The following is a 19,721-nucleotide window of genomic DNA, read 5'->3' as shown; positions in this document are numbered from 1 at the left end:
AGGAACTGAGATTTTATGGCGACACAAGATTTGTGCAAGTTTGATTAAATTCAAATCATAAATGAAGCTGCTATTGTGCAGACAAGGTCAAAATAGCTAATTCTGGCCATTTCAGGGGCCTTAACTCTGGAACCCATAACGGGATCTCGTCAGTTCAAGAAAGGAACCAAGATCTTATAGTAATACAAGTTGTGTGCAAGTTTGGTTGAAATCAAATCATAAAGGAAGCTGCTATTGTGCAGACAAGGTCAAAATAGCCAATTCTGGCCCTTTCGGGGGCCATAACTCTGAAACCCATAACGGAATCTGGCCAGTTCAAGAAAGGAACCAAGATCTTATTGTGATACAAGTTGTGTGCCAGTTTGGTAAAAATCAAATCATAAATAAAGCTGTTATTGTGCAGACAAGGTCAAAATAGCTAATTTTGGCCCTTTCATGGGCCGTATCTCTGGAACCCATAATGGGATCTGGCCAGTTCAAGAAAGGAACCGAGATCTTATGGTGATACAAGTTGTGTGCAAGTTTGGTTAAAAAAAAATCATAAATGAAACCACTATCGTGCAGACAAGAAATTGTTGACGGACGGACGCACGGACTGACGACGGGTGATCACAAAAGCTCACCTTGTCACTATGTGACAGGTGAGCTAAAAACCCAAGGTACACAAATTCACATTCTGAATAATATTCCTGTAATGTTTCATAACCCTTGGTTAAACAGCCTTTTGAGAACACGTGACACGAACTTTTAGACCCCTTTAGTGATTTTTTTGACTAAGTCAAGGATCATAGCTAAGCTCTGGTCGTGTAAGATCCAAACTGAAACACCTGGTGCACAACTCCACATGCTAAATAACAATCCTGTGAGGTCTGATGAATATGGGTCAAATAATACTTGAAATATGCACGACACCAATGCGGACGGACGGACAAGGAAAACTAAGTGCCCACCAAGTTTTTAAGTAGAGGCGGGCGGGTCCAGCACAAAATGGATATTTGACAATGACATGGCTTTCAGTGAAAAATAAGTGTTTAACATCATATTTTATTGAAACTGAATGACAACAGAATCAAACATTCACAGTAAATGACAAGTTTCATATGAGGACAATACTCTGGATGGTCATGGCAACCATTATCATGACACTTCCGAATACCTTCCCTAGTACAGGAGCTGAAAGAAAATCAACAACAAATGTGAAAGTACAGTATTATAACGATCAAACAGTGATAGAGAGAGCAGCAGTTGAAAGGGAAACCTGACATACAATTAGCCCTATTCTGTTTGTTGCAAAGATCAACGGATGGAAGGATATTCACCCTAAACCTTAATTAAGATCTAGAAATAAAATACAACGCTATTAATTTGTGTCAAATATGGAAATGATTACTAAATATCTTAAAGGAGCCCTTAGTAGCTTTCAGTCAGTTTAAAAATATTACTAAGAGATGCAAATTTTGCAGAAGACTGCATTTTCTAAACAAACTGAAACTGTCGCTAAGAACTAGACAAGAAATCAATAATTTACAATAGATTGTGCAAATCATCTTTGGAATAGTTCTACTTTATTACAAACTCTAAATAGTTGTAAAGCAACAGGCAGATATCAGTTAAGAAGTCAAATGATGTTATTCAAACATACTGGAATTAGTGCCACTATGGCCTGCCCCAATCACTGGTTCACTATCAACTATTCTATCCAGTACAGCATTCTGTTCTGCTGTCAGTACTGCCCTCTGGGAATTCGTTACTGCCGAAGCCTGGACATCTGAGAGTGATTGTAACTGAGCCAATTCTTTGTTCTAAATAGAAGGAAATACAGTTTCACTCAGTGGACTAAGTGCAGAAAACTGTGTGATGTTCTTGATGAATTTCAATGTTTAATGTAAGTATCAGAAAAATAAATTTTAGAACCCTCAAAATAATTCCACACTAAACTAATAATGAATACAAGAATAGCTTGTACAATGCTGTGTTCACAATTTAAGTGTAGATTACTCTTCATTTGTAGCAAAAAAAAATAGACAAGAGGGCCATGATGGCCCTATATCGCTCACCTGAGTTTAGCTTGCTTGGACAAATTTCTTTGCTAAAGCTTCAAAATTAAAAAATCTAGATGAATAGGTCAAGGTAAAAATTATTCAAGATACCTGTTAAAAAAACTAGAGCTGCTTTTGAGAAAAGCGCATGCTTCCTACAACTGCCCAATAATCTGAATAGTAGTATACGAGTCAACCATGCACCAAGACCTCAACTACCTGATCATCTGACATGATTAAATCTTGGGGACATAAAGGACCAATATACTACAATTCCTTTATGTCCCCAAAGACCTGAGCGATTTTCGGTAATTCAAGGGCCATAATTCCGAAGTGCCTGAGCCAATTTGGCTAGTTATCGAAGCTGGCTGAGGACTTATTAGCAAATATATTTTGTTAAAGTTTGGTGAAGATGGGATGAGAAATGTTAGACTTAGAGTGTGGATAAGATTTGTGACAGACGGACACAAACACGAACAGACAGACAGACAGACAGGAGTAAATCAATATGTCTCCCACCAGAAAGTGGTGTGGGAGACATAATTATACAGGTACATGTAGTCCAAATCTCTATGCTGTAGCTTCAAAAACAAGAAAGCAGGTCAGTAGGTCAGGGTTAAGAATATTAAAGAAGCATTGAAATCTGTATCAGACATTATACACGTGGTCCAAATTTCTATACTGTACCTTCAACAAGAGATCACAGAGTGATCTTGGCGCCCACCAATGTGCCATTTTTGTGTGTTCCAAATTTCAAGACTTATTGACTAGCTCAAGGTCAAATTTCATTTCCGTACACAACACTGTGCATGTGGTCTAAATTCGAAAGCTGTAGCTTGAGAAATGTGAAAGTAGGTCACTAGATCAATTTCAAGGACAAAGTTCTTTGTACACAAAACTATGCATGTGAATCAAGTTTGAAGACTGTAATTTGAGAAATCTGAAAGTAGGTCACTAGGTCAATCTTAAGGTCAAAGTTTATTTCGCTACACAAAACTATGCAAGCGGTCCAAATTTTAAGGCTGTAGCTTGAAAAATGTGAAAGTAGGTCACTACGTCAAAATCAAGGTCAAATTTCACTTCAGAACAAAACTATGAATGTGGTCCAAATCTGAAGCCTGTACCTTCAAAAATGTGAAAGTAGGTCACCAGGTCAATGTCAAAGGTCAAGTTTGTTTGGTACACAACCATTCATGTGGTCCTAAATTTGAAGCTGTAGCTAGAATGTGAAAGTAGGTCACTGGGTCAATCTAAGGTCAAAGTTTCATTTCGAACACAAATATGCAAGTGGTCCAAATTTGAAGCTATCGCTTGAGAAAATGTGAAAGTAGGTCACTAGGTCAAAATCAAGGTCAAATTTATTTCGGATGACAAAACTATGCATGTGGTACAAATTTGAAGCTTACCTTCACAAAATGTGAAAGTAGGTCACTAGGTCAAATGTAAAGGGTCAACGTATTGTTTCTGTACAAAAACCATGCATGTGGTCCAAATTTGAAGTGTAGCTTGAAAAGTTTTAAAAGTAGTCACTGTCAAAATCAAGGTCAAATTTCAATTTCGGACCACGAAATTTAATGACTGTGGTACCAACTTGACATGTTCCATTCAAAAATGTGAAAGTAGGTCCTAGGTCAATGTCAAGGTCAAAGTTTTATTTCAGATGCACAAAACAATGCATGTGGTCCAAATTTGAAGGCTGTAGCTACAGAAATGTGAAAGTAGGTCACTAGGTCAAAATAGGTCAACTCATGTCAAGGTTCATCTTGCCACTCAAAACCATACATGTGGTCCAAATCTGAATGTTGTAGGTTATTGACAAGAAGTTTTTAAAAGCTTTTCCCTATATAAGTCTATATGAACCATGTGACCCCCAGGGCGGGGCCATATTTGACCCTAGGGGGATAATTTTAATAAACTTGGTAGAGAACCACTAGACGATGCTACATTACAAATATCAAAGCCCTAGGCTTTGTGGTTTGGACAAGAAGATTTTCAAAGTTTTTCCCTATATAAGTCTATATAAACCATGTGACCCCCGGGGCGGGGCCATATTAGACCCCAGGGAAATAATTTGAATCATCTTGGTAGAGGACCACTAGATGATGCTTCATACCAAATATCAAAGCCCTAGGCTCTGTGGTTTTGGGCAAGAAGATTTTCAAAGTTTTTCCCTATATAAATCTATGTAAATTATAGAAATAAACGAAGGGCCATAACTTACTAAACAACTGTTGAACCAGTCTGATTTTCAGGGGGACACAACTAGGGTACCGTTACATCATTCTGACAGTCTGGTCAAAATCCCCCTGGTAGTTTCTGAGGAGATGCGATAACGAGAAATTGTTAACGGAAGGACGGACGGACGGAAGAACGACTGACCACGGACGCAAATTGATTTGAATAGCCCACCATCTGATGATGGTGGGCTAAAAACAAGAAAGTAGGTCAGTAGGTCACGATTAAGACTATTCAAGATGAGTATTGAAACCTGTATCAAATATTATACAGGTGGTCAAAACCTCTTTGCTGTAGCATCAAAAACAAGAAAGTAGGTCAGGTTTAAGAATATTAAAGAGGCATATTCAAATCTGTATCAAAAATTATACATGTGGTCCAAATTTCTATGCTGTACCTTCAAAAACAAGAAAATAGGTCATGATTTAGACTATTCAAGACGAGTATTGAAATCTGTATCAAATATTATACTTGTCCAAATTTCTTTGTCATTGCTTCAAAAACAATTCAAATTTCTTAAACTTTGTAATTGCTTCAAAAACAATTGTCTATGTAAAACAAGGGACCATGTGAGCGTGGCATATATTTACCCCAGGGTCATGATTTGAACAAACTTGGTAGAGAACCACTAGAGCATGCCACATACTAAATATCTAAATTATCATAATAATTTGAACAATCTTGACAGAAGGTTACACAGGGACCATTTGTGTGAAATTATTTTAAAAAAGGGCCAACAGTTTGATACAAGAAGATTTTTTAAAGTTTTCACTATATGCATATAGGGAAAAGTGACTACACCCTCTGGCCGCCATGTTTTTTTATTAAACTGAATAATTTGTACAATCTTGGTAGAGGATCACACAAGGACCATTTGTATGAAATTATTTCACAAGAGGGTTATTGACCCTAAAGCGCTCGTGTACAAGGCTTCAAGTGTGCTTGTATAAGTACAGAGCTAGGTTTCTTCTATGTTAACCTTTATTACATACATTTCACACATACTTTTGAACCTAGGGCAATAATTTGAACAATTACAGTAGATATTACAAATCTGATATCACACGCCAAATATCAAGGCTCTAGCTATTATTGATTCAGAGAAGATTTTCAAAGAATCTGAATAATTTTAATAATCTTTGTAGAGGGTCACACAAGAACCATTTGTGTATTTATTTTAAAATATTATAAAAGTTTCACACAAGATTTTTAAAGTTTCCACTATATACAATATAGGGAAAATTGACCACGCCCTCTGGCGGCCATGTTTTTTGACGAATCAAAATAATTTGAACAATCTTGGTACAGGGTAACACAAGGACTATTTGTGTAAAATTATTTTAAAATCGGGCCAGCAGTTTCAAATAAGAAGATTTTTAAAGTTTCCACTATATACATAGAGGGAAAGGTGACAAATCAAAATAATCTGAACAATCTTGGTAGAGGGTGTCATAAGGACCATTTGTGTGAAATTATTTCAAAATAGGACCATCGGTTTAGGAGATGTCATTTGAAGATTTTTATATTTTTAGCCCTGGCAGCCACTATAAGCAACCAAGTGGAACCATTTGAACAACTTTGGTAGAGGACCACCCATGCCAAATTTCATCAAAATCCATGCAGCGGTTATGGAGGGGATGTCTTTTAAACATAATTGTTGACGACGGACAAACGGACAGAAGCACGACGGACACAGCATGATCACAATACCTCACCATAAGCATTGCTCAGGTGAGCTAAAAAAACAGGCCAGCATACAAGATTTTTAAAGTTTCCACTATATGTATATACATACAGGGAAAAGTGACCATACCCTCTGGCAGCCACGTTTTTTGACGATTTGGAATAATTTGAATAAACTTGGTAGAGGATCATTTGTGTGAAATTATTTCAAAATCGGACCAGTGGTTTAAGAGATGTTTAAAGATTTTTCTATTTTTAGTCCTCCCGGGCCCTATGTGCAACAAAATGGAACCATTTGAACCACTTTGGAAGAGGACCACCCAAGAAACATCCAGGCCAAGTTTCATCAACTTCTATCAAATGGTTTCAGAGATGTTGTTTAAAGGAAAGTGTGGAAGGACGGATGATGGCTGGTAGGCGATCACAATATATAACCTTTTTTTAAAGATCTAATGCTCTTGTTGAGTTTTATTGTTTGTATAATACTATTCATCTTGGGAATATCTCTGGTGACTGTACACACCCTGAGAACTTTTCTTGTGAGTTTTATTGTGTGTGTGTACTCACCTTGAGAACACCTCTTGCTCTTCTTGTACCCAAGAACTTCACTAATGAATTTATTTTTGTGTTTTCACCTTTAGAATATCTCTAGCCTTTATGTACTCACCTGAAGAACTTCTCTAGTGAGTTTTATTGTTTGAACATACATTTAGAACTTCTTTTGCGAGTCTTATTGTAAGTACTCACCTTAAGAAAATTTCTCTAATGAGTTTCATTTTTTGTACTCACTTCGTAAACTTCTACTGGGAGTTTTATAGTTTGTACTTACTTTGAGAACATCTCTAGGTATTAACGGTATCACATCAGCATCCAACCCCTCTAAAGCAGCCTCTGTAAGTTCCTTTATCTCACTACCAGATAGTCCAGCTGTAAAAATACACACACCTAGTGACCTGGTAGTATTATGAATACTAAAATTGACTTTCACTTCATCAAATACAACATTCTCTTCCGCATAGCTCAATAGATAGAGCGCAGACCTACTAATCGCGGGGTCTGAGTTTGATCCTCAGGCAAGGCGTAATGTTCTCCATCACAATTTGATAAAAGACATCGTGTTTGAAATTATTTGGTAGAGAATCCAGAAACACTGGTTAGATTAACTGCCCGCCGCAGGGATCACTTTTGGCAGCTACCTTTTTGAGATTAATTTCCATTTGCCTTGAATCAAAGAGATTTTGGCAAAATGAATGGGAATTTTTCTTTTTATAATGAGATTTCACATCGGCAGATAGCCTTTATTACACTGATAAAAAGAAAACATCTGTTTATTTGTAAGAGTAATTTATCTTTGTAAATAAACAAAACAGTTCCTTTTAGAGACACATTTAACACAACTCAAAATTCTGTGCCTGAATAGGTTGATTAAAGTTGTAGCCGAGTGCAGGGTCCACATGCAATTTCCCTTCAGTAAGGAGTTAACTTTGAACTTTTACTTCAAAGCTGCTCTGTCCAAAAGGAAGTTCAGCTATATTTTAAGCTTTCTAGATCTGATCCACTTCCATTAGACCAGAATAGCTTTGAAGTCAAACTCATAATGACCCTACCCTCGCCCTCAAATTTATTACAAATATTTCGTTTGGAATTTTCGGCAGTCAGCGTTTTTTTCAAGAGACTTCACTAGGGGTTTCTCTACCTTGTTGTTATTCTCACTGCTACTTGTCCGCGCAAATGGAAGCAAACACTTCAATTTCTTCTTCACTGGCATTTTGACACATCGCGAAAATGGGTGGGTTTTGCCTTGTAATCATTATCACCAAATGCTCTATGGAGATAAAAGTGAAATTCAAGCGCCTAATAAACGTCATACGATCAGGAATTAACAGCAATTCCGCAATGCAGCGGAAAGTCGCAATTTCGGCAAAGGATCCACGGCCGCGCAGATGCGATTTTTAATCGCATTTGAGCAAAATTTATGATCTTTTTGCAAAAAAAAACAAAACGTGACAGTATCGCGAAATTGCAGTCAAAAGTGATCCCTGCGCCGTTACATAACTGAAATACTGTTGGAAAACGGTGTTAAACCCAGAACAAACAAAGACACAAACCGTCCATTTTTTCTACCAGAATGTCTAAAAAAAAATCCACAATTTAAAATTTATGAAATTTAAACAAAAACCAGCTTTAATTTAGACCCCTGTGGCCATGCCAAGTGGAGAACACGAAATGCCCCCATTGATGCATTCAGTAATTGCACAAGGAACAGAAATTATATGCTCACTGTAAACAAAAGTTCTACCATTCTGGTTTAATCTGACCTTGACCTTTAACCTATTAACCTAACAAAAGATTACAGAGTGATCTTGGCGCCATCCACTGAGCCATTTTTGAATGTTCAAAATTTCAAGACTAGCTCAAGGTCAAAATCAAGGTCAAATTTCATTTCGGTAAAAAACAATGTGTATGTGGTCAAAATTTGAAAGCTGTGGCTTGAGAAATGTGAAAGCAGGTCACTAGATCAATGTCAAGGTCAAGGTTCATTTCGGTAGACAGAACTATGCATGTGTTTCAAATTTGGAGGCTGTAGCTTGAGAAATGTGAAAGTAGGTAATAGGTAAAAACCAATGTCAAATTTCAATTCAGAACACAAAAATATGCATGTGGTCCAAATTTGAAGCCTGTAGCTTGAGAAATGTGAAAGTAGGTCACTAGGTCAATCTCAAGATCAAAGTTCAATTCGGTACACAAAACTATGCATGTGGTTCAAATTTGAAGGCTGTAGCTTGAGAAATGTGAAAGTAGGTCACTAGGGAAAAATCAAGGTCAAATTTTATTTCGGAACACAAAACTATGCAAGCGGTCCAAATTTGAAGCCTGTAACTTCAGAAATGTGAAAGTAGGTCACTAGGTCAATCTCAAGATCAAAGTTCATTTCAGTAGACAAAACTATGCTTGTGGTTCAAATTTGAAGGCTGTAGCTTGAGAAATGTGAAAGTAGGTCACTAGGTCAAAATCAAGGTCAACTCGTGTCAAGGTTCATCTTGCCACTCAAAACTATACATGTGGTCCAAATTTGAATGATGTATGTTATGGACATGAAGATTTTAGTTTTTCCCTATATAAGTCTATATGGACCATATGATCCCTGGGGCGGGGCCATATTTGACCCTAGAGGGATAATTTGAACAAACTTGGTAGAGAACCACGAAATGGTGCTACATTACAAAATATCAAAGCCATAGTCTTTGTGGTTTGGACAAGAAGATTTTCAAAGTTTTTCCCTATATAAGTCTATGTAAACCATGTGACCCCCAGGGCGGAGCCATATTTGACCCTAGGGTAATAATTTGAACAATCGTAGTAGAGGACCATTAGATGATGTTATATACATAATATCAAAGCCCTAGGCCCTGTGGTTTTGGATAAGAGGTTTCTCAAAGTTTTTTCCTATATAAGTCTATATAAACCATGTGACCCCCGGGGTGGGGCCATATTTGACCCCAGGGAAATAATCTGAACACTCTTGGTAGAGGACCACTAGATTTTGCTACATACCAAATATCAAAGCCCTAGGCCCTATGGTTTTTGGACAAGAAGATCAGACACCGTTTTACTGTTCCTGGCCAATGTGACCTTGACCTTTTAACTAATGACCTCAAAATCAAAAGGGGACATCTGCTGGTCATGGCCAACCTAATAATCAATTTTCCTGAAACTAGGCCCAAGCGTTCTCGAGTTATTGCCTGGAAACCATTTTACTGTTCCTGGTCACTGTGACCTTGACCTTTGACTTACTGACCTCAAAATCAGTAGGGGTCATCTGCTGGTCATGACCAACCTCCCTATCAACTTTCGTGACCCTAGGCCTAAGCGTTCTTGAGTTATCATCCGGAAACTGTTGTACTGTTCAGGGTCACTGTGACCTTGACCTTTAACATACTGATCTCAAAATCAATAGGGGTCATCTGCTGGTCATTACCAACCTCCTTATCAACTTTCATGATCCTAGGCCCAAGTGTTCTTGAGTTATCGTCCGGAAACCGTTTTACTATTCAGAGTCACTGTGACCTTGAACTTTGACATACAGACCTCAAAATCAATAGGGGTCATCTGCTGGTCATGAACAACCTTCCTATCAACTTTCATGATCCTAGGCCCAAGTGTTCTTGAGTTATCATCCGGAAACCGTTTCACTATTCAGGGCCACTGTGACCTTGACCTTTGACATACAGACCTCAAAATCAATAGGGGTCATCTGCTGGTGATGACCAACATCCCTATCAACTTTCATGATCCTAGGCCCAAGCCTTCTCGAGTTATCATCCGGAAAGGGATTTGTCTACATTCCGACCGACCGACATCTGTAAAACAATATACCCCTCCTTCTTCGAAGGGGGACATAATTAGTGTTCAAAAATCTGTCCACAATTACGCAACTAGACCAGATGACTCCCACGCTGGTTCCTTTAGGCTAGTAAGGCCAGTAAAGAAAGCTTGTCAAATTCAACAATATTTGTATATTCATATGTCTGCTAAGAGTATAGTCAGAAAAGCAGAGTGCAGTAATGTTGAAGTCATCATCATTAAAAAGGGTAAACAGATTTAATATCCTTTATATCTCACACTTTTATGACCTATTCAAATGAAATAAGAGTAAATCTGCTATAAGAAATTCTCCCCATAGTAACTGTGTTAACCAACAAGACCACTGCCTTGCTGGTGCAGACGCTCATCAGTTTTTTTTGTCTCTGTATAATAGAAATAGTGTCCTACCAATCATTTTCTAAGTTCAAAAGGGACCATAATTCTTGCAAAAAGGAAAGTAGAGTTACGTTTCTTGTTGTGCAGAGTCAGCTTTTAATGGCGAATAACTGCTCCCAAGTTTTAAAGCAATAGCTTTGACCGTTAAGGAGAAAAGTTAAGCTAAACACAAAACTTAAGCAAGTAATCTGATATTAAGTCCAAAAGGGGCCATAATTCTTGCAAAAAGAGGGATGGAGTTATGTTTCTTGCTGTACAGAGTCAGCTTTTAATGGTAAACAAGTGTTGCAAGTTTTAAAGCAATAGCTTTGATAGTTTAGGAGAAAAGCTGACTTAAACACAAAACTTTACCAAGAAATCTGATTTTCTAAGTCCAAAAGGGGCCATAATTCTTGCAAAAAGCAGGGTGGTTATTTTTCTTGCTGTACAGAGTCAGCTTATGATGGTGAACAAGCGTTGCAAGTTTCAAAGCAACAGCTTTGACAGTTACGGAAAATAGTTTACCTAAACATAAAACTTAACCAATAAATCTGATATTTTTTAAGTCCAAATGGGGCCATAATTCTTGCAAAGAGGGATGGAGTTATGTTTCTTGCTGTACAGGGTCAACTTATGACGGTGAACAAGTGTTGCAAGTATCAAAGCAATAGCTTTGATAGTTTAGGAGAAAATTTACCTAAACATAAAACTTAACCAAGAAATCTGATATTTTCTAAGTCCAAAAGGGGCCATAATTCTTGCAAAATGCAGGATGGAGTTATGTTTCTTGCTGTACAGGGTCAGCTATTGATGGTGAACAAGTGTTGCAAGTTTCAAAGCAATAGCTTTGACAGTTTAGGAGAAAAGCTGACCTAAACATAAAACTTAACTAGCCAACACCAACGCCAACCAAGTGATGACAATAACTCATAATTTTCTTTTTAAAAATCAGATGAGCTAAAAAAGAAGTTTGCAAATAACTAGTAGTTGCATTCCTGAACAATTATCTTAAAAACCACCTTCTAATTTGACCTAGTGACCTACTGGTAGTTTCCTCACCAAAATAAACAATATTTACCAATTATAAACTTCAGTTCATTTACATCTTCAGCCTCCCATGTACTAATTGGTCCATAGGCATTATCTTGTACAGCCAAACTTACAAAAGCTTTCCACTGCTGGAGACCACATTCTGTCATGCTTCCAATATCCTCTCCATTATTCCTGTATTGGGAGAAAAAATATGTTTTGTGATATTTGAGGACCTTTCAGCTCTTAAATAGCATTCCAAAGTTGGGAGAACACGCGTTATAATGATTATCTAATATTATGAATAATTTATCAGTTTTTTAACATTTTCATTTTGCCTAAGAAATAAGGAACAAATCCAACAAGGCTGTCAGTCTATTAAATCAAAAACAAAACAACATATACTAGTAAGTCTTTTGTTAAGATGCTCTAAAGATTTGTTTTATAAGATGACCTTGAACCTCCATCATTGACTATGTCTTGCAGATTTAGTCTGGTCTTGAGGTAAATTCATTTTTGAAAATAGACATAAAGACAGGTGAAAAGCCATATAAACTGACAAAATGAAACATAATATAACCCAGAAACTGCAAATAAGAAGTTTAATAAAATACGTTATGGAAACAAACCCAAATTCTGCAGGTGATAATGTAGAAATCTGACTGGCCGTAAATCCACATATGATTGGTCCCAGCATAGTGATATTTGAAGATGTGAGTGTGGACAGGTTTGACAAACTGTTTGTGCTCATATACCTTGTAGCAAGGGCAGACAACTGAAATAAGTAGAAAATAGTTGCAAACTAGAGATGCTTTTGAGAAAAGCGCATGTCTCCCACAACTGCCTAATCATCTAAATAGTAAGTCAGTCTTTATATACTGTTTACTTAATCCACATGTGCATGCCCTTTCTTGACATAAAAAGGACGCCTATACTACAAGTAGTATAGCCGCCGGTTTAGGGGTAAAACTGCGCAAGAAATCTGAGTGTTTTTGGTAAATCAAGGCCGATTTGGCTAGTTATCGAACTTGGCCGAGCACTTATTGGCAGACACATTTTGTTGAAGTCTGGTGAAGATCGGATGAGAAATGTTTGATTTAGAGTGCGGACAAGCTTTGTGACTGACAGACACACACACACACACACAGACTGGAGTAAATCAATATGTCTCCCACACCACTGTGTGGTGGGAGACATAACAATTTAACTAGTGCAGAGTATCATGCACATTATAACTTTGTGTAAATTGCAAAAATACATCCTATCTGAAATCATTCAAATATTTTCAGATCTTTACTGATTTTAAGAAATTATGTTGCATAACATGTGTAGAATTATTTTTGTTCTTTCACACTGAAAATATTCCAAAACCATGTACATTTTAGTGTTGTTTTTTTTTAACATCATACAGAAACAATTAAGGTCACATAGCAATTTTTCAGCTTTTGATGTTGGCGAAAGACCCTAGTGCCCCTTCAGGCATCATGAGTGGGCATTTGGTTAGATGCACCAATGCTCCGCAAGCCAGCCAGACTGCTTCCTCACATAAACAAGAGGACCATGATGGTCCTGAATCGCTCACCTCTTCCCACATGACCCAGTTTTGAGTATGACATCGTTTTTTCTATTATTTGACATAGTGACCTAGTTTTTGAGCTCATGTGACCCAGTTTTGAACCTGACCTAGATATTATCAAGATAAAAATTCTGACCAATTTTCATGAAAATCCATTGAAAAATATGGTCTCTAGAGAGGTCACAAGGTTTTTCTATTATTTGACCTATTGACCTAGTTTTCGAAGGTACGTGACCCTGTTTTGAACTTTACCTAGATATCATCACGGTGAACATTCTCACTAATTTTCATGAAGATCTCATGAAAAATATGGCCTCTAGAGAGGTCACAAGGTTTTTCTATTTTTATACCTACTGGCCTAGTTTTTGACCGCACGTGACCCAGTTTCGAAACTGACCTAGATATCATCAAGGTGAACATTCAGATCAATTTTCATGAAGATCCATTGAAAAATATGGCCTCTAGAGAGGTCAAAAGATTTTAATAATTTTAGACCTACTGACCTAGTTTTTGACCGCAGTTGTCCCAGTTTCGAACTTGACCTAGATATCATCAAGACGAACATTCAGACCAACTTTCATACAGATCCCATGAAAAGTATGGCCTCAAGAGAGGTCAAAAGATCTTTTTATTATTTGACCTACTGACCAAGTTTTTTATGGCACATGACCCAGTTTCGAACCTGACCTAGATATCATCAAGGTGAACATTCTGACCAATTTTTATGGAGATCCATTCACAAGTATGGCCTCTAGAGAGGTCACAAGGTTTTTCTATTATTTGACCTACTGACCTAGTTTTTGAAGGCACGTGACCCACTTTCGAACTTGACCTAGATATCATCAAGATGAACATTCAGACCAACTTTCATACAGATCCTATGAAAAATATGGCCTCTAGACAGGTCACAAGGTTTTTCTATTATTTGACCTACTGACCTAGTTTTTGAAGGCACGTGACCCACTTTCAAACCTGACCTAGATATCATCAAGGTGAACATTCTGACTTATTTTCATGAAGATCTCATGAAATATATGGCCTCTAGAGAGGTCACAAGGTTTTTCTATTTTTAGACCTACTGACCTAGTTTTTGACCGCACGTGACCCAGTTTCGAACTTGACCTAGATATCATCAAGATGAACGTTCAGACCAACTTTCATACAGATCCCATGAAAAATATGGCCTTTAGAGAGGTCACAAGGTTTTTCTATTATTTGACCTACTGACCTAGTTTTTGATGGCATGTGACCCACTTTCAAATCTGACCTAGATATCATCAAGGTGAACATTCTGACTTATTTTCATGAAGATCTCATGAAATATATGGCCTCTAGAGAGGTCACAAGGTTTTTCTATTTTTAGACCTACTGACCTAGTTTTTGACCGCACGTGACCCAGTTTCGAACTTGACCTAGATATCATCAAGATGAACGTTCAGACCAACTTTCATACAGATCCCATGAAAAATATGGCCTTTAGAGAGGTCACAAGGTTTTTCTATTTTTAGACCTACTGACCTAGTTTTTGACAGCACGTGACCCAGTTTCGAACTTGACCTAGATATCATCAAGGTGAACATTCTGACCAATTTTCATGAAGATCTTGTGAAATATATGGCCTCTAGAGAGGTCACAAGGTTTTTCTATTTTTAGACCTACTGACCTAGTTTTTGAAGGCACGTGACCCAGTTTCAAACTTGACCTAGATATCATCAAGGTGAACATTCTGACCAATTTTCATGAAGATCTTTTGAAATATATGGCCTCTAGAGAGGTCACAAGGTTTTTCTATTTTTAGACCTACTGACCTAGTTTTTGATGGCACGTGACCCAGTTTCGAACTTGACCTAGATATCATCAAGATGAACATTCTGACCAACTTTCATAAAGATCCCATGAAAAATGTGACCTCTAGAGTGGTCACAAGCAAAAGTTTACGGACGGACGCACGGACTGACGGACGACGGACACCGCGCGATCACAAAAGCTCACCTTGTCACTTTGTGACAGGTGAGCTAATAAAAGAATTTACACCCCAAGCAGGGTTTCAACTCCCAAGTGGTGAGGAATTTGTAGTTGAACTTACAACTTCAGCAACATTCACTACAACATGTACTGCTCTATACATTATACTGCTGGAAAATATAAATGCAATTTTTCTGTTTGATTCACCAAATCCTCAATATAATTATGTTTTTCATAAAATTCCCCTTTTTTGCAAGATCCAAATAAAAGTTATAGTCATTTTACATTTTTGAAGGTAACAAGAATTATTAATTTGATTTTCGAAAGAAGACTTCTGTGTTAACTATTTTTGTCAATGAAAATCTTGAAGGAAACTTTCTTTTTTAAAAAAAAAACTATCAAAATTTCGACAATTTTATCAAGGTAATAATTCAACTTTTAAAGTTCCTATAAACGACTTTATGATGTTATCAGTGGTATTCTTCATATCTGAAAAAAAAAAAGATAACCTGGTGACAGAAATGGAGAATCATAAAAGAATCTTTCAGGTGCAGATGGAAATATCTGGCCTGAGAGTAATAGTTTAGGCAGTAATGAGGCTCTGCCAAGTTATCGCAAAACAGTTACTCAAGAGCCAGGTATTTCCAGCCGTACCTTCATTTAGTGATAAATTCTTTTCTTACATTCCTTACTCTTTAATTAATATTAGAAATGAAGTAAAACATATGCTTTTCTTTTGAGCACTATTTCATTATAGTAGCGTATGAATTTACACATTCATTTGTGCAGCACGTGAGTCATCTTACACCTCAGGGTGTAAGACGAAGTTTTCTAGCACCAGCAAAAAAATGGAAAAATTCTGTTTAGCAAGAAAGGAAACAGTATCATATCATACTCAGACATGTGTGTGTGCTCTTATGGAATTAAAGTTTGCTGATAATAAACAGAACAAGTGAACAAAATACATGCTGTGTAGTTATTAAACGAAGACAGCAGCTTTAAAATTACTTACACAGTGAGAAATAGCAGACATGCCTTTTATCTATTATTTTCAGCAAAACAATGGGCAAAGACATTTATAAACAAGACAGAAAGTGAAGTCAGTTTTACACAGTATAAAGTAGTAGAGATATGCATTTAGTTAAATTACATCTGTTTTTCAAGAGTAAACACACAAAATGGCATGCATTTTCACCTTATAAAACTTTTGATCCTAAAAGGGAAAACACTTGTATAATGGTATCTTTGCGGACATCTCAAGGCTTAATATACAAGCAAAGTTATTTGTTTACTCCATATTTGCTAAAGGGAAGGACACAGACCCATAATTGTTAAGTGCAAAGAAACACGCATGAAGCATATAATGTAGAAAAGTTCAAAGCAACATGCATAAAGCATATATACTGTGCAATTTAGCATGATACTGTGAATCATTAATATTAGTTGGGGACTAATTTTCGTAGATTTCGTGGCCGAGTCGATCAACGAAATTTAATCCCAACAAACAAGTAAAATTCCCATTTATTTCATGTTCAGATGTTGAAATCCACAAATTCATATCCCCATGAAATAACCATTTTGACCAAAACCACAAAATTTCATGCCCATGAAATTAAATGATTAGACAGTATATACTGTAGAAAAGTGCAAAGAGAAAAGTAACATGCATTAAGCATATATTGCAGAAAAAAGCTAAGAAATATCTACGGATGTAGTGCAAGCATGCACACACTGAGAAATCTTTATACCTCAAATGTTTGCTCAAAAGTTTAACCCTGTAAATACAAGAAAATAATCTCTATTCTTCATTATCAAGGACTAAAACAAGTTGTCATTTTCTTCCTATAAACAAATCCTGAAAATATACAAGTTTTTCAAAAAAATCCAATTAAATTAGCTCATGAATGCAACTGAGAGGACTGTCAATTTTTGAAATTTTGACAAAGTTTTTTGTTTTGTTTGGGTTTAGCACCATTTTTCAACAGTATTTCAATTATGTAGCAGCAGGATGTTTCTCTAACCAGTTAACCAGTGTTCCTAGATTCTGTACCCCGGTCTCCACAAACCTGTTCTTCACAAGTAACTGCGAACCTCCCCATATGAATCAGCAGTGGAGGGCAAATGATTTCAAACACAATGTCATTTATCAAATCATCGCCGAGAACATACGCCACACTAAAGGACAGAACTCATGGGTGCAATGCGCAGATCTGGGCTCTCCCTAAGCGGGCAGGCTGACAAAGTTATAGGTATTTACTTCTCCTTGGTCCCCTGTCTGCACAGTTTTCTTACTGAAACTGACTGCTTTATGAATCAATCTGATTTAGATCCAAGACTAAGTGCCATCTTTATTGAATAGACACTGAGTTATTGATACACATTACGCATAAGTCTAAGAGATCATCCAGAACAAGAGGGCCATGATGGCCCTATATCGCTCACCTGTTATCATTGCACTTGAGGACAAGAAGGTCCTCAGAAAAAATATCCGAGTCCAAAGGACAGGAACAACAAAGGGAAGAAATTTAACCAAAAAGAAAAAAAAAATCTTACAAGGTACAGGTATGTCAAAATACACCTAAACATTGGAGGTACCATCCATGTTGTACCACAGAAAAGTGGTCTCGGTTTTTCTCTACGGCCAATAATAAAAAAATTACAAAAAAATAAGCTATTAATAGTAATGTAAAAGGGAAGTAATTAAATTTTTTTTTATTGTAAGTGAAGAAAAGAAGGGTCTGCCAAATAAATCTGTTGACATAAATGAAATTTCAGATCAGTATCTTCATTAGTTACGGAGTTATACCAATTTTAATTTGAAATTAAGGGAGGTAATTTGACATAAAATCAGTCCATAGTTATCTACCCTGATTGGCTCAGTCCAACTAATGACAATAATGAAATTTCAAATAAGTCCTATAAGTACTTACTGATATAAATCCATTTTGATTACAATCAGGGGAGGTAATCAGATATAAAATAACTCTGGAACCTACGATTGGATCTGATTTGTCATGGAATCCAAGATTATTGTTGTTGAAGATATTTTGGAAGTTTGTATCAAATAAAACCATAAATGAAGTCTCTATATGGCTGCAAAAGCCAAAATAGCCAATTTTGGACCTTTAAGGGGCCATAACTCTGGAACCCATGATGGAATCTGGCCAGTTCAAGAAAGGAACCAAGATCTTGTGGTAATACAATAATATTAAAATCAAATCATAAATGAAGCTGCTATTGTGCAGACAAGGTCAAAATAGCTAATTTTGGCCCTTTCAGGGGCCATAACTGTTGAACCCATTATGGGATCTGGCCCGTTTAAAAAAGGAACCAAGATCTTATGGTGACACAAGTTTTGTGCAAGTTTGATTAAATTCAAATCATAAATGAAGCTGCTATTGTGCAGACAAGGTCAAAATAGCTAATTCTGGCCCTTTCAGGGGCCATAACTCTGGAACCCATAATGGAATTTCGCCAGTTGAAGAAAGGAACCAAGATCTTACGGTGATACAAGTTGTGTGCAAGTTTGGTTAAATTCAAATCATAAATGAAGCTGCTATTGTGCTGACAAGGTCAAAATAGCTAATTCTGGCCCTTTCAGGGGCCAAAACTCTGGAACCCATATTCGAATCTGGCCAGTTCAAGAAAGGAACCAAGATATTATGGTGATACAAGTTGTGTGTCAGTTTGGTAAAAATCAAGTAATAAATAAAGCTGCTGTTGTGCAGACAAGGTCAAAATAGCTAATTTTGGCCCTTTCAGGGGCCATAACTCTGGAACCCATAATGGGATCTGGCCAGTTCAAGAAAGGGACCGAGATCTTATAGTGATACAAGTTGTGTGCAAGTTTGGTTAAAATAAAAACATAAATGAAACCACTATCATGCAGACAAGAAATTGTTGATGCACAGATGGACGGACGGACTGACGACGGACCAAGGGTGATCACAAAAGCTCACCTTGTCTGACTATGTGACAGGTGAGCTAGAAAGAAAAATACTGTTCTTCAACTGACATAGATTCCATGTTATCCTTTTTACCAAACAACTTACCACCAATATGTGAAATGCAAAAACAGCACGATTTTTTTTCAAACAGCATATAAACAAGAGCTGTCGCAGGAGACAGCGCGCTCGTCTTTTTCGATGCTGGATAGTGAAACTGGGCAAATCTGAGGAAACTGGAGCTGTCACTGGAGTGTTTAATGACTCCAATGGTGGAAGAAGATATTGCACAATAGCTCGAGTCCGTGTCAAAAATATTAAGTAATAAGAGAGGTAAAGATAAAGTGTATCAAAACATGATATAAGTACAATTCTAAGCTAAAAAGGGGGCATAATCAATAAAATATTGGTGTAAGAGTAATGCATCTTGTGTCATATGATGTGGGTGATGATGTGGAACAACTACTTCAAGTTTGAATCAAATCCATTTCGTAACAACTGAGATGCATC

General features: G+C 37.0%; 1 protein-coding gene across 1 annotated transcript in view; it reads right to left on the bottom strand.

Annotated features, from left to right (window-relative positions):
• Positions 1-1,030: 1,030 nt before the first annotated feature.
• The window catches only part of LOC123563181 (uncharacterized), a 93,961-nt gene continuing 75,270 nt past the window's right edge, over positions 1,031-19,721 (bottom strand). The window contains exons 17-21 of the mRNA XM_053524442.1: positions 12,356-12,501; positions 11,776-11,921; positions 6,787-6,884; positions 1,643-1,802; positions 1,031-1,173 (exon numbers count right to left, since the gene is read on the bottom strand). Coding sequence (XP_053380417.1) covers positions 1,097-1,173; positions 1,643-1,802; positions 6,787-6,884; positions 11,776-11,921; positions 12,356-12,501 — 627 coding nt within the window. The 3' untranslated portion in view covers positions 1,031-1,096. The remainder of the gene's footprint in view (positions 1,174-1,642; positions 1,803-6,786; positions 6,885-11,775; positions 11,922-12,355; positions 12,502-19,721) is intronic.

The sequence above is a fragment of the Mercenaria mercenaria genome, chromosome 2, assembly GCF_021730395.1.
Source record: "Mercenaria mercenaria strain notata chromosome 2, MADL_Memer_1, whole genome shotgun sequence".
Taxonomy (NCBI): Eukaryota; Metazoa; Mollusca; class Bivalvia; order Venerida; family Veneridae; genus Mercenaria; species Mercenaria mercenaria.
The sequence above is the reverse complement of the archived record's forward strand: the minus strand, read 5'-3'. Positions and strand labels throughout refer to the sequence as shown.